General features: G+C 38.4%; 1 protein-coding gene across 2 annotated transcripts in view; it reads left to right on the forward strand.

The window, feature by feature from the left end:
• Positions 1-10,337: 10,337 nt before the first annotated feature.
• SECISBP2L (SECIS binding protein 2 like) overlaps positions 10,338-15,711 on the forward strand; it is a 46,258-nt gene continuing 40,884 nt past the window's right edge. The window contains exon 1 of one of the 2 annotated variants that reach the window (XM_031453091.2): positions 10,338-10,633. In XM_031453091.2, the coding sequence (XP_031308951.2) occupies positions 10,610-10,633 (24 nt within the window). In that variant the 5' untranslated portion in view covers positions 10,338-10,609. The remainder of the gene's footprint in view (positions 10,634-15,711) is intronic. The other variant, XM_031453090.2, reaches the window with a different exon arrangement.

The raw sequence follows: 15,711 nt of genomic DNA on the forward strand, positions 1-15,711 counted from the left end.
AAGGGTCAGGGACGGGTGTCTGGGCCTCCTGGGTTGTGCATCAGGCTGAGTGAGGATACTCTGGGATCCGTCCTGGGTCTCATCTCTCAGATTCCCCCAGTCCGCTTTGGGCTCCCCTCAAACTCCCAGATCTCTTTTACACAGGCCCCAGAGTAGGGGGCAGTTATTTCTTCCCACCTCATTTCTAGACAGTGGGCTGACATTTCACTGTGCGACTGTCCTGAGAGCCTCTGGGTCACATGACTCAAAACTAAGTCATGTAGATGTCTATGCATGGAGATGCACAGAGACTAGAAAAAAATCCTTCATGTGTTAAAAAGGTGATGTGGTGAGTGATTTTCTTTCTTTTTTATTCTGCTCTTATTGCTATAATATTACTCATGCAAAAACACTCAAAACTCAAGAAAAGGGAAAAAATTATCTCATCTGTAACATCTATTTCTTTTGATGGTATTCTGTGGAGTGGGATGTTTTTCAGAGGCTTTATCTCTGCCAGCATTAGTTATTTAACGACCCCTTCTTATTTTCCCTTCTGACACTGGTGACACATGTCTTGCTCTGTCAAGCTGGTTCAAAGCCTCAGGGAAAACTGGTAACATACCAAGGTGAACAAGAGTTATACATTCACAGGCTGAGCTTCATAAATTCCTGGCTCCAAAAATCAAGCCCTGCTGATGAAGTGAGCTCCTGCTGGTTCAGAAAGGACATTCCAGAAAGAACCTCAGTTTAGGGAGCTGAGGGTATGAGTCACTGATTTGAAAAATCTAGATAACTTGTTAACAAAGGTTTTTAAAGTCAGGGGGAGAAAAGAACACACAGAGTTGAAGGAGATTTTTCAATTTCAGATTACATAGGTCGCTCTCACTTTGCCAGAGGAACTTATGCTCTGGGGCCGTCTCTCTCGCCTTCTGAGATGGCCTGCACTCTATGGAGTGTTTATCTCCCTGAATAAATCTACTTTCACTTAAAAAAAAAAAAAAAAAGATTACATAGCACTTCCAAATGAAGGGGAAATGCCAGAGATTTATTTTTTTCACTCTCATAAGATAACATCCTCTAAAAAGACTGAAATTTGGAATAGTTCATGAAAATTATCTGAAGGACATCATAATAAATCTGGGAAGTAATTTCCTGTTTTTAGCTGGCTTAGCTTGACGACCTCACCACCATAAAAAGGAATGCCATGCTTTTTATGGAGTCCTTTTATGCAATAAGCTCATTCCTTTCCTACTCAGTCGTACCTAAACTAGATCATTCATAGGGCAGTTTATAGTTGTTGATCCATCATGTGGTTGATCTTACCATCCACAAGTTATCTGGGGATGTTATCAACTTCTGTTTTTATTTTACTCACATGCAACCTGTATTCTCCCAAGAGCTGTTGGGGGCGGGGTGCCATTTAAACCTGCCATTTAATTACCTCTCTTCCTTCTTCTGGTGAACGTCTGAGTCAGCTACAAAGGCGAGCTCATTTGTTCATTCAACAAACATTGCTGAGTAACACTGTTTACAAGGAGTGTACACTCTGAGAATGGAAATAATTACATAAATAATTATACACAGTACACAAACAATTTAAGGCAGGATGTGGCACAACAACACAGAGGAATTTTGAGGAGGATCTTTTTCATCCAGAAAATGGAGGAAATGAGTTTCAAGATGGGAAGGGCATCCTTTGTAGGAAGAACCACCTGAGTAAAGTCAGGGAGGTAAGAAAGCACAGACTACATTTGGAGTAGGCAGTGAGCCATCGCTGAAGTTTTCAGGCTGGGTGAGGTGCTTGCTCAGAGCGTCCATTTGGAATAGCAGCAGTATTTAGTGAGGGCTTCTAAGTTTCTAAGCACTGGGGCTACCCAGCAGTAGAGAAAACAAACAAAATCCCCGACCTCATGGAATTTATATTCTCATGGAAAATGATCACCAACAAGCAAACAAAACAAACAAAATATAGAAAATTTTAGATGGTGGTAAGTATTGTGGAAAAGGCTAGAAGGGTAGAGGGACCGTGTGTATGCCTGATAGGTTAAAGAGGGCGGTCAAGGAAGGCCTCCAAGGTCACATTCCAGCAAAGGGCTTGAGCTTGAGGGATAACTGAGAGAAGAGTGGCCGCAGCAAAAACAAAGGCTACTGCGTGGGACTGTCTTTGGAAGGTGATGGGGAGAGCAAGGAGGCCAGTGCTGCTGTGTGGCTGGAGCTGGGTGAGTGAGGGTGAAGAGAGGGAAACGAGGCCAGAAGTGGGGCCTGAGGATGCGGCCTCCATCGCCACTTTAAGGACTTAGGCTTTTACTGAGAGATGGGGAGAAGCTCCACTGGAGGGTTTGAAGAGAGGAGTGTCATGAAGCATCTTTGTTTTAAAGTGTCTCAGATTGAGAACCCCGTAGAACCCTCCACTCCATGTTCTCACATTCATTCCTTTAACTTCTTTCAACAACCCAATGTACTGTGTGTGCACATAAGGGAACTGAGGCTTAGAAAGGCTTATGTGACTTTAAAGGACACACGGTTGAGAAGGGGTATAGCTAACATTTACACCCAAGTTGTTGATTCAGTCTAGCAGTGACCTTTCCATCACACCACTGATTATATCAGTTGGACCTTTTTTCTATCAGCTTGCCACTAATATAAAGACATTTTGGTGGTTTTATCTTATATGCTAAAAACATGCATGTTTTGCCTCTAGCAATTTTTGGTTAAATACTATCTTTATGCAGCTTTCATTCCATGATCTGTCATCTTACCTACCTTCTTGCCATTAAATCATTAAATCATTACCCTCCTGCAAAAAAATGAGATGTATACTCAAACTGTGTTCTGGCCTTGTTATTTGGTCAAAATGTAAAACCCCTATTGTTGCAGCCACTCTGGAAAACAGTAGAAATTCGTCAAAAAATTAAAAATAGAACTATCATACGATCCAGCAATCCCATTTCTGGGTATTTATTCAAAGGAAACAAAATCACTATCTTGAAAAGATCGTTACACCACCCTGTTTGTTGCAGCATTATTTCCAATAGAGAAGACATGGAAACAACCTTAAGTGTTCACTGACAGATAAATAAATAAAGAAGATGTCATATATATATATAATATATATATACATACATATAATATATAATATATATATATACACATATTATATATGTAAATGAATATTATTTGGCCATTAAAAAAGGAATTTCTGACATTTGTGACCACGTGGGCAGAACTTGAGGGCATCATGCTAAGTGAAATAAGTCAGGCAGAGAAAGAAAAGTACAGTGTGATCTCACTTACATGTGGAATCTATAAAACAAACAGACAAATTCATAGACACAGAGAACAGATTGGTGGTTGCCAGAGGTGATAGGAGGGGGTTGGGCAAAGTGGGTAAGGGTGGTCAAACGCTACAAACTTCCAGTTATATGAGAAATAAGTCCTCAGGGTGTAACTTACAGCATGGTGACGATAGTTAACAATATTGTAATGTATATTTGAAAGTTGCTAAGAAAGTAGATTTTAAAAGTTCTAATCACAGGAAAAAAATTGTAACTGTGGTGATGGATGTTAAATAAACTTGTGGGAATCATTTTGCAAGATGCACATATACCCAATCATTATTTTGTACACCTTAAACTAACAAGCTGTTATACATCAATTACATCTCGATTTAAAAAGCTGTCAAATTCCTATTTCACTTTCTGGCAACCCTAAACTTGGTATGACCTTCCATCAGGTGATCTCACTGGGTAACCATCACATCTAATCAGCATAACTATATAAGTAATAATAAGAAGGTATGTCAGTCAGAGTCATTGTTAATATATGAATATACACTTTCAAACACAGGTAAGCATTTGGGATGTGATCCTTATGTTGAAATTCTATTAATAGTTTAAATATAGAGCAAATTGCAGTAATACTGGTAATTGTGAAGGTTGTTAACTTTATATAAAAGATTACGAAGACCTTTCAAATAGTTTAATAAATAGGGAAATAATTGAAGAAAGATTGACTAGATACGTTTAGGAAGAAAATGATACCCTCTTGAGCCAAAAATATACACACAATTTATTAATAAAAGGTGTGCAGAAAGAAACATGTGAGAAATTGAAATTCTAAATGAAAGTAACATCTTAGGTCTGCCTCTGAAAATATTCGCAAAGCATCCTCTTCAATCAGAGCACAAGCATCAGCTTCTAGAAGGCTTCTATGAAACTGAATCACTCCTATTGGCCAGGAGATAAAGCAGATAAAACTTTGTCTTGACTCTCATTAGAAAGGAAGGGAAGCTTAACAGCAGGTGGCATCACTGTCAGAAGTACGCCGTATCAGCAAAGCTAGCCAAAAAATACCTTGCTCATCTGATGTTAGTTGAGAGTGGGCTTTTATTCAAAATCACAACATGTGGTATGATGACTGCAGGAACACATGGGAACGATAATGCTGAGACGTTATTCCAGCATTTGTTCAAACGTCTAAAGTTTGACTACTGAAGTTTTTTATGATAAAATTGTAAGAATAACCCAATTCTTAATAAACAGTCAGACTTCTTGTTATAGACTTAAAGTTAAGTATTAATTTTAACATTTGGCTCTTCAGCACTCAGCCAAACTGTGAATTCCGTGCACCTCTTTAAAAGTCTCCAAATGGCTTCTGGAATTAGAATTAAATCCAAACTCCTTACCATGGCCCCAAATTCCTAACATGACCTGGGTTGGCCCTGGTCTCCTGTTCCATCCACTGTTCATGCCACTCTCTCCTCCCACCAATTCTCTATTCACACCTGGCTCCTCCTTTCTGTCCCTCTAATGATAAGCCCTTTCCCTCCTGGGGCCTTTGCTTTTGTTTCCTCCTACCTTTTATAGTCTTGCAACCTCGGGTCACATATCACCTCCTCAGAGGTCGACCTGTGAAAGCAGTCCATCCCCTGCTTCATCTGCCTTCATCACCTTAGCACGTTTCCTTTCCTTCACAGCATTCATATCTATAGGAAATTGTCTTCTTATTCTATTTGCTTAACGTCTTTCGCCCAGACTAAATGGTAAATTCCAGGCGAGCAGGAACTTCATCTTGTTCACTGTTGTATCCTTACTACCTAGACCAGTGCCTGGCACAGAACAGGTGCTCAAAAAAAATTTGTTAAATGAGCATGGCACATGACATTCAATGAGGATACTGTCTGTTTTGACTGAGTCCCCCGAAGACAATAGATAGGTGCCAAGTACCCCTACACCTAAAGCCAGATGTTAATCGGCTATGCAAGATGTGCCAAGAAAGGGTATTATTCATCACTCACCTCCAGCCCATAGAGAGGGGCTGAGTGGGGGGACTGATGACTCATGAGGAGTATTGCTTTGGAGATAACCTGATACCTACCCACACCCCCCGTGGAGAGCGGGGTGGTGGAAGAGATGCTTCTCCTTTCCTTAAGCTATGTGAGAGGAGCTTTCAGGGAAATGCTTGGAGAACTTGATACATGTTGACTGGAGTCTGGGGGAATACAGGAACCTGGGATCTGATACTTTCGGGAGAAAACCAAAGGCAGATTAGTGAGAGACAGAGAGCATGCTGCAAACCAGCTGCACTTCCACTACCTGTGAATACGTGAGTTTTTCCCAGGGAAAAGTGTACTTGTGTTGGCAATTTACTTTGTTATGCACCAAAAATAAGATGGATTAATGGGGTGATAGAGGGATGGATGGATGGATGGACGGATGGATATGTGATGAATCAAATATAGCAAAATGTTCCCAGGAATGGTGGTAGGGAATTTGCCAGAGCCACTTTAAAAGGGAGTCCAGCAAGAAGGCCACTTGGCTGAGTACCCAAGGGATCCGGCAGAGGGTTGAACCCTCAGAGATCCAAGGGCTTCAGGCACGTTATACATTTGAGACATCTGAGAAGTTCCACGCCCCACTCCCACCCTCCTCACAACCCAAACCTGGAGGAATCTAAACGCTTAACCAGCAAGGAGTTAAGGTGGAGGAAGTGGATATGTAAAGATGGAAAACAAAATAAAAGTGGCCCGTGCCACTTCCCCCACTGCAGGTTTCCAGCCTGAAGCAGGACTGACCTTGGGAAAAGGAAAAGCTTTAGCTTGGAATGAATTTGTGTGACCTTCATGAAATTTCATCCAGGGCAGAAAAAGAAGTAGTCCTCAGAAAGTCTGAAAAAACAGTGAAGTAAAAAATAAATGAATTTTGTGGTTCCACCCTACTGTATCCAGCTCATTGAATAAAATGCACAAGCCTAACAAAACCCAACCCTGGATGAGAGAATCCTGATTTAAAATCATATCACACGTTCACTATTCAACAAATATTTATTGAGCATGTGCTATGCGCCAGGCGTTGATTTAGGTTGAGAGGATACAACAGTGAATAAGACAAACATTTACTTATTTATTTTTAAAATTGAAGTATAGTTTATTTGTAATATTAGTTTCAGGTGTACAACATAGTGATTCAATATTTTTGTAGATTATAATCCATTTAAAGTTATTACAAAATAATGGCTGTATTTCCCTGTGCTGTACAACATATCCTTGTTGCTTATTTTATACATAGTAGTTTGTGTCTCTTAATCCCAAATTCCTATCTTGCCCTTCCACCCTTCCTTCTCCTCACTGGTAACCACTGCTTTGTTTTTCTGTGAGTCTGTTTCTGTTTTAGTTATATATGTTCATTTGCTTTATTTTTTAGACTCCACATATAAATGACAACATACAGTATTTGTCTTTCTTTAACTTACTTCACTAAGCATAATACTCTCTAGGTCCACCCGTGTTGCTGCAAATGGCAGAATTTCATTTTTTTCCATGGCTGAGTAATATTCCATTATTATATATATACACACACATCTGGGTGTGTGTGTGTATGTGTATGTGTATATGTATGTGTATGTGTATGTGTATGTGTATATGTATATGTATATGTATATGTATCTCCAGTCATCTGTTGATGGACATTTAGGTCACTTCTATATTTTGGCTATTGTAAATAATGCTGCTATGAACACTGGGGTGCATATATCTTTTTGAATTAATGTTTTTGTTTTTTTTTGGATATATACCTAGTAGTGGAATTGTTGGGTCATATGGTAGTTCTAGTTTTAGTTTTTGGAGGAACCTCCGTACTGTTTTCCAGTTGCCGCACCAACTTCTATTACCGCCAGTAGTTCACAGGGTTCTCTTTTCTCCACATCCTCACCAATGTTTGTTATTTGTAGACTTTTTGATGCTAGCCATTCTGCCAGGTGTGAGGTGATATCTTATTGTGGTTTTGATTTACATTTCTCTGGTAATTAGAGATGTTGAGCATCTCATCTTTTCATGTGCCTGTCTAAAAATGTCTATTCAGGTTCTCTGACCCATTTTAAAATCAGATTGTTTGTTTTTTTGATATATAGTTATGCGAGCTATTTACATATTTTGGATATTAACCCTTTATTGGTCACATCATTTGCAAGCGTTTTCTCCCATTCCATAGGCTACCTTTTCATTTTGTTGATGGTTTTCTTTGCTGTGCAAAAGCTTTTCAGTTTAATTAGGTCCCATTTGTTTATTTTTGTTTTTCTTTCTTTTGCCTTAAGAGAGAGATTTAAAAACAATATTGCAATTATTTATGTTAAAGAGTGTTCTGCCTATGTTCTCTCCTAGGAGTTTTATGGTTTCAGGTCTTACATTTAGGTCTTTAATCCATTTTGAGTTTCTTTTTGTATATGGTTTGAGGAAATATTCTAATCTCATTCTTTTACACGTAGCTGTCCAGTTTTCCCAGCACCACTTACTGAAGATAAAGTTTTTTCTCCATTGTATATTCTTGCCTCCTTTGTCATAAATTAATTGACCATAAGTGCATGGGTTTACTCTGGGCTCTCTATTCTGTTCCATTGATCTATGTGTGTTTTTATGCCAGTATCATGCTGTGTTGATTACTGTAGCTTTATAGCATAGTCTGAAGTTAGGGAGCATTGTCAGCAGATAACCTTGCCTCCCACTTCACTGAGAAAACAGAAACCATTAGACAGGCATTTCCTCAACTTACAAAATGTATTTGTAAGTCATATCTAACCTTTCTTCCTTTTCTTTTGTCATTGTAAACCCCATGTCCCTACTCCCCTCTGAGGTCAATTTCTTCCCTTGGTTTTTTTATCCGATACCTTCTAACCCTCTCAGAGGCCTTGCTTTCTTGGATTATCCCTCTCCTCCAGAACTCTCATTTCACAGAGTGAGCTTGTTTAAGTACTAACGCTGGATTCTCTGTTACCCCAGAGTCCTCACACATGCCATTCCCTCTTCTTAGAACAGCTGTCCTCCTTCTTCCTCCTTACTTATCATAACCCCTACTCACCCTTCAGGTGTTTGCTTAGATGTTGTTTACTTAAATATGACTTCCCTGACCTTCCATCCCACACTGTGGTAGAACCTATTGAACTTCCTTTTTCATGACACTCAGCTTACTTCTATTTACTTGTTCTATGCACGTTATGCCCACAAGACAAACATGGCTCTGCCCTCAGTGTCTTATTAACTGCTATATCTCCAGTACTTACCATAGCATCTGGCACATTAAATATTTGTTGCTGAATTAAATAATTAATTAAAATTCAGTCATATCACCTGTAAAATATAGTGTTTTAAAAAGTCTTCTCTTTCTCCATAGATTTAAATTTTTATTCTGATAGCTATTGCAATCTTTCCCAGGTTTTTGTTAAGTAAGAAGGGCACTGTGACATTTTTGTTCTTATAATTCTGTTCTTAAAATTTAAATGAATGTCTTGTACATAGAAGATTCTCAGCAAGAACTATTTCATAGTCATAAAAATCCTACATTGTGGAAAGATCCTTAGAGATCCTATGTTTCAGTTTCCTTAGATTATTCCTTAAAGGAAGAAAACCAAAGTACCATAGTATTTTTATGACTGTATTATTACTGCATTATTATTATTTTTACTCAGATGAGGGTATCTTATGGCTAGGGACCACCAGTAGGGAGACATTCTGAAAATTCAGAGGTCTTTTTATCTTTCAGTTATGAAGGAGGATGATCATCTGTTAGTTTACATAACTACATCTTATAAATAGCTTAGTTTTTCTGAGCAAACTGAAATTCATTCAGCATTCATTAATAGACACTAGGGACATAACATTCCACAAATTGCTCATGTATGTAACATTTATATACATACATGGGCAGTTTAAACACACACACACACACATATATATACACACATGCACACACACACATATAAAATTTGAGAAGGCAGAAGAGTTAACTAAATAAATGAGAGATCTCTACATACAAATATAAATGTTTCTCCTTAGAAACAGTGTCTGCTGCCAGCCTTAATGTAAGTCTTGTTGACCCAATATCGCTCCTTTCACCAGGTCAAAATACATCAACTTAAGTATAGTTAGTGGGTCAGAGACTAACCTCTTCTTGGAGTCCTATTCAAATAAAACCAGACCAACTGAAAAAGCAGTGCAAGTCTTTATTGATGTCTCCTGAAGCACAACAAAGCAAACTTCTTAAAATTCTTTCCCAGCCGTGAACCTCCACACCAGTCTCCAAATAGGAGTCACCTCTGCTCTATTCCTTCACTTAAGTATAATTAAGTTTACATAGCTTTTTATGTTTCTTCCTTACCCTAGAACCGATCAGCAAGCAAGAACTCTTAGAGGAAAACGTAAGTGTTGAAGGGTGTGTTTGAGGAGATGCCCACAGGGAATCTGTCATGTTTACCAAGTGTCCAGTTTCATGGAAGTCTCTTTCCTCAAGAAACTAATGAACTGGAGATAAAAGGGTCAGTAAGTCCAGTGGAGAAACATGCAATTTACCTGTTGGGTGGTGGGATACAGACTCTAGGTAAAATTAGGAGTTCTGAGATAGGGGAGATCAGCCTGAAGATGAGCCTAGAGGTGGACCTGGACTTTGACAATTACCTACCTAATCAGTATTTGTAGAGTCTCCTGACTAGGTTTCTCACCGATGGCCGTTCTGTGGTATTGATCCCCTCAGCTGGATAACATAAGGAAGGATCCTATGTACAGTGGGCAGCTAAAAGCTCTTCCAACCTCACTAAGAGGTAGTTTGGGGTAAGAAAGCGCTCTCCGAGGTCTGGAACCCGGGTGTCCTGGGTCCCAAGTGGCCTCACACTCCTCTAGTTTAACAGTCCAGAGGGGCAGCTAAGTCCCGTGCAAAGAGCAGAGCGGTTCGGGGCACCTGCTCCTGGGACTCTTTTCCTGGCCTCAGCCTCCTCGTCAGCCAAGTCGGGCTGGGCTACCGCCTGCCCACGCCGCCTGCGTTCACTCCGCCCACTGCCCCGCTCCGCCCCCTCCCCCACTTTTCCCTATTGCGCACCGCCATTTCCGACTACGCCTCCCGCCCATTTGGGCCCTCCTCGGCTTCCGTCCCAGATGATCCCTCCCCGAGGCTGCCGTCGCCACCGCCTCCTCCCGGAGCTGGCACCGCCTCCTCCGCCAGTGGCGTAGCCGGACTCTGCGTCGGGGCCAGCTAGATAGGGGCGGAGGTCCGGAGCCCGGTCTCGACCCGAGCGGGGGGCCATGGAGAAAGCGGCCCGAGGCACTCTCCACACCGACTAACGAGGGCCCGTTGCGGCTGCAGGCGCCATGGACCGAGCCCCCACAGACCAGGTATGCGGACTCGGGCTGGGCCGGCCGGGCCGGGGGGCCGGGGGTCGCCGCATCCTCCCGGGCGGGCCCTGGTCTCTCAGTGTGAGCCCGGACAGACGGAGCTCTCGGGTTCCTGCTGGCGCAGACCTCCTTCCCCCGGGAGCCTGGCGGCGCCCCACTCTCTGCATTGTTCCAGATGCTATCTCGAGCTTGGGGGCTTTTCCAGTCCCGTTACCCCCGGCTCCCCGGGTTGGGGGACTCGCTTTTGCCCCTCCTCCCTTGCCTGGTGTGGGGGGCCGTAGACTCCCAAGTTGTCCGTGCTCTCTTGGAAGGAGGGTTTATAACTTCCAGCGACCCCCCCCCCCCGCCTTCAGTCCTGGAATGTGTTTTCAAGGTGGAAAGGCTTTTAAAGGCTTCTCACTTAGAAAAACTGTCAGAGAATGTGTGGTAACTACAGATAAAGGGGGTTTTATGGGCTTTTTAAGAACTACGTTCCCTTGAGCGAAGCATTTTGTTTTTGCAATGGTTTTAGGGAGGTGTTTCCTTTTAGGTATGAAATACTACAGTTTCCCTTTCCCTTTTTGCCAGCTATTTTGCAAAAATTAATGTTTTTTAAAAACCGACTTTATATTTTAAAGGTGTAGGACCGGAAGCACGAATTCGTTTCCGAGCCCATTTTCATGTTCATAAAGTAGTCCCATTAGTTTTTAACTGCATCAAATTCTTGATTATCCAAGCTAGTAGATTCCGGGAGGCTGAGATGGTGACAGTGTTAAAAAATAATCTAAAATAATGATTTTCTTCCTCCCAAAAGTTTCAGTATTTCCCACTCTTCAGACCTGTATGAAACGACCTAATTTGATAAGTTGAAGTTTATTCACTATCCCTTCCCCGTTTCACTTGTAGGCCTTGCCCAGTGATTAACTAGACAAATAGATGAAGGAAAAAGAGAGACTAGTGATTTGCTTAATTACTTTACGAATGGATAACATCTGAAAAATGAGAGATTTCCCAAATTCCTGTGTCTCTATATATGTAACTAGTCAGAGCCAGTTTTGATTTTGAAATCGGGCTCTTTAAGCAGGGAAAGAGCAGTTTCCTGTTTGTATTTGTTGTTGGGTTTTTTTTTTTTTACAAAAGCTTTATTTAAAAAAAACTTTATGTGAATATGACTCTGAAAACACAAATGAGTTTTATGAAGCAATGTGCATTTACCAAAGCAAAATTGATTGGGGCCCTTTGGCAAATATATACAGGCTTTCCTGTGATCCAAAGTATCCTATATACAGCCTGTATCTAATTTAATGGGAAACAGTTTTTTAAGATATCTATGAAAAACCCTGAGATTTCAAAGCCTGACAAAGGAATAGGAAATTTTCTCGAACGATTTTCTTGTATGTGTGTCATTAATGAAAGGGTTAAATGTTTTTATTTCTTCACAGTGATGCCAGAACTGTAACTATTAATGCTGCCATATGTATACTTAAGGTTCTTTTCATCCTAGAGGAAATGTAATTATTTAGATGGTAACTTTTAGCATAGCTATTTATGTCTGATTATCTTAACAGCTAGTGCAATGAGCAAATTTTTTAAACTTCGTCTTTTATCTGTATCTTTCCAGAGTCCACCACCTATTATAATCTTGTAGAAATTTAAAGTTCAGGAAAAAATCATAAATGTAGGTTTTCTGTCGAAGAATTTTTCCTTTTTTTTCCCTCTAGTACCTCCTGCTTCTTCCTTAGCCTAACCCTAAATGAGAGAACAATTTGAATCAACCCCCGCTTTCCCCACACACACATTCACAGGAAGCTGAGATCCCAAAAAGTAATGCTACTTTGCCTAGTTCATGCTGTACGCAGTTAATTCAGGGGTCTGTGGATGACCTGGAAGGAGTCTGCTTCATTTTATATTAGCACTTTTCTGGGGCAACACTCTTATTATTTTCATCATATTCCCAAAGGGATCCATCATTGAAATAAGACTCAGAACCATTACCTTAACGATAGGTTAGGGGCTAGAACTGCGGTTTGTCCACCTTGTGGAGTTCTTGTTTTCACTATACCATTCAGTAATGTAATGGCTTTAAGTAATGTAAAGGCTTATCTGGTTATTTGCAATATACTTTTATATTTTTACTAATGAAGTGAATTTAATAGGGAAAAGTCATTAAAAACACATACCTTATATGCTGAATTTCCATTTTCCTCACAAAACATTTGTTTTGTCATTTTAAATCAGTGTTCGTTTATAGTCAGAATTTCCGGGAATATCTACAGCATTAAAACTTACTCATGATATTGTAATCTTTAGCAGTTCATAGAAGTTTGATTTTTAAAGAATAGTACTTAATACACTCTGCATTTTGTCTTAACCTAAGTGAAATCCTTGGAGTATTTTTTTTTAAATTGAAATCCTTGGAGTATTGCACAAGTGTAACTTTAAAAAAAAATTCTAAGCATGTTTTGCCTGAAGGCATTCATGTTGCTGTTCTTGAATTACCTTTCAAAAAATCTTTGTATAAAAGAGTGAATTGTTTGTGTGTTGATCAAGAATATAAGAAGTAAATTACTGGGAAAGCATGCTAGATAATAGTCTTAATTGCAGTAATGACTGAAAGAATTTTATAACCAGGAGAGTCTCAGGAGTATTCTCTTTTAGTAAGACTATGTTAAATCAAAACAAGTAGCTTAATTTTAATTGCCAGAGAACAGATATTACTTGGTATAGTGCATTTTTTTTTTGTTCTTAAAAAAAAAAGAGCTGGTGTAAAGGGACGTGAAGAATAAATCATGGAGTTTATTTTGTTCATAAGGCTTAGTGTTTCTATTTTTAGGAAATTTAGGACTGTTTTAAGATTTTTTTTTTAATAAACAATGGCCTTAGATGTGACAGAACACTTGAGGTTTATAGTTTCTTTTGTATTATCAAGTAATGTAAACATTTGCTTAATTTTTAGTACATTAACATTAGATAAGTTTTTAAAAGAATTTATGAAATTATTGACCAGTAATGCCTTTAATTCTTAGAAAACCAAATGTGTAATAAATGCATATCACTTCATGCAAAGTGCTGTTTACCAGTAAAAATACAAAATTATCTGGCTTATAATTTTTTTTCTTTAAGTAATTTGTAAACTTCAAATAATATTAGCATTGCAAACTAGATATATTCTTAATAAGTTACTCTAAAATGTGTATTATTCAATAGTGCTTATAGTTAGCTTTTATAAATCTAAGTAAATGATCTGTCTTAAACAGATTTTAAAAATAATACTTTTATGATAAAAAAGAAAGTAAATAATGCTCATTTAATGAAAATACCACTTGGAAATTTAAAAGGGTATTTTTCTCTAGGCCCTTAAATCAAAGAGGAAATAAAAAGGTAGAATTTTAGGTTATTGAAAAACTAATAAAATACTACATATGAAAATGTGTAGGATGTGGCTGAAGCTATACTCTGAGGCAAATGCATAGACATAAATACTTTCATTGTTCAACATTTTAAAAGGAAATTAGAAATTAAGCCTCCAAGGCAAAAAGTTAGGAGGAAAATTCCTCAAAGCAACAAGGAAAATAAATGTAAAAACAGGAATTAATAAATTAGATAATCCAAAAACTAGTATTAAATTTAGAAAGTTGGTTTTTAGAAAAGTACTCTCAGATTTTAACAGGATTAAATGTGATCTGTTTTAAGGAGGGAAATTATGGATAGGAAAGCAAGTGGGCAGAATCTAAGTTAAATACTTTGATTTTTTTTCCCTCAATACTTTCTGAAGTGTTGCAAAACTTGTATGTATACTGCAGTTTGTTTTGGCAAATGGTTTACTTTCACTATAAGCCATTCCAGTGAGAAAACAGTAAAGCCAGCAGGAATCTCTTAAGCATTTTTTCCTTCAGAAGACATTTATTTTAATCTTTGGCCATGATATGTAAAACATCTTAATGTTTGCTATATCATATTTTTACCTTAACTTAGCAAGAATGTGGAGGATTTCCATGGTCATATTTTTCTGTAGGTGTGTGGTACATACTGACATTTCACTGTGGGAGCTTGCCTTATTATGGTCTACTTCAGTTTTGATTTTAAGTGGGTGTCTTTTTTTCAGTTGCTTTATCTGGAAAGATTATTTGCACTCTTTTGGAGGTTCTGTCTCAGAGGAGTTCAGTGTGCATTTTCTGTTGATGTGTGCTTCGTAGTAATATTTGCCCATTTTCCCCTAAACCAGTCTTGTATGGTGCTCTCTTCAGAACATGATTTTAATGCATGTTTGTTGAACTATATAGGCTCTCAATGATCTGAGTGCATTTGTTTAATAAACTTTCAAATAAAGTTTTTATGACTTATTGTTCTGATGAATTCTTGGGTTTTCTAGATTATTCACATTACAGTTTTATTGACATTTGTTTTAATATATGCAAAATTTTAAATGAATGTGAAATAGCTTAAGTTTTTTTCAAATACAGTTTTCTGGGATTACAATTTTTTCTTTAATTTGGAAAATCCTGAAATAATTTCTGAAAGATAAAGATAACTTTAAAGCAAATTAGAGATACAAGAATAGTTAGATTTTGTTCTGTGTTTAGAGTTCTTCCATATTTTGTTTTCTTTAAGGAGATAGAAATTTGCTATAAAATTTCTGATTTCTAAAAAATAGATCTTGGCAAAACAAGAGAGACTGAACAGAAATTCAAACTGAGGAATATCATTGTATGAAGTAACTAGGCCACTTTTTCATACTGTTTTGTTGTCCATATAAGACATTTTTTACTTTGATTTCTATACAAATTAAAATATTGCCAGAATCTTGCTTGCTTAACATATTGTCTATATGGGCTTTATTATGTGGAATTTTAAAAATAGTTTGAGATCTTAATATTACTATTCAGGCCTGAGAAAAACTGAAGCTACATTTTGATGTATGATACTGAAGGCTCCAGATTCACAATGAACAACTTTTAAAACCATATGGAGTTGTAACTATAGGAGAAAGTTTGCCAGTCTGTTCCTACTAGTGACATCTTCTGTTTGTGCAGCTGTTGACTACAGCAGCTTCTCTTTTTTTTTTTTTACTAAAAACAAAGGATCATTTCAGTGTTTGT

The sequence above is a fragment of the Camelus dromedarius genome, chromosome 5 (genome assembly GCF_036321535.1).
Source record: "Camelus dromedarius isolate mCamDro1 chromosome 5, mCamDro1.pat, whole genome shotgun sequence".
NCBI lineage: Eukaryota > Metazoa > Chordata > Mammalia > Artiodactyla > Camelidae > Camelus > Camelus dromedarius.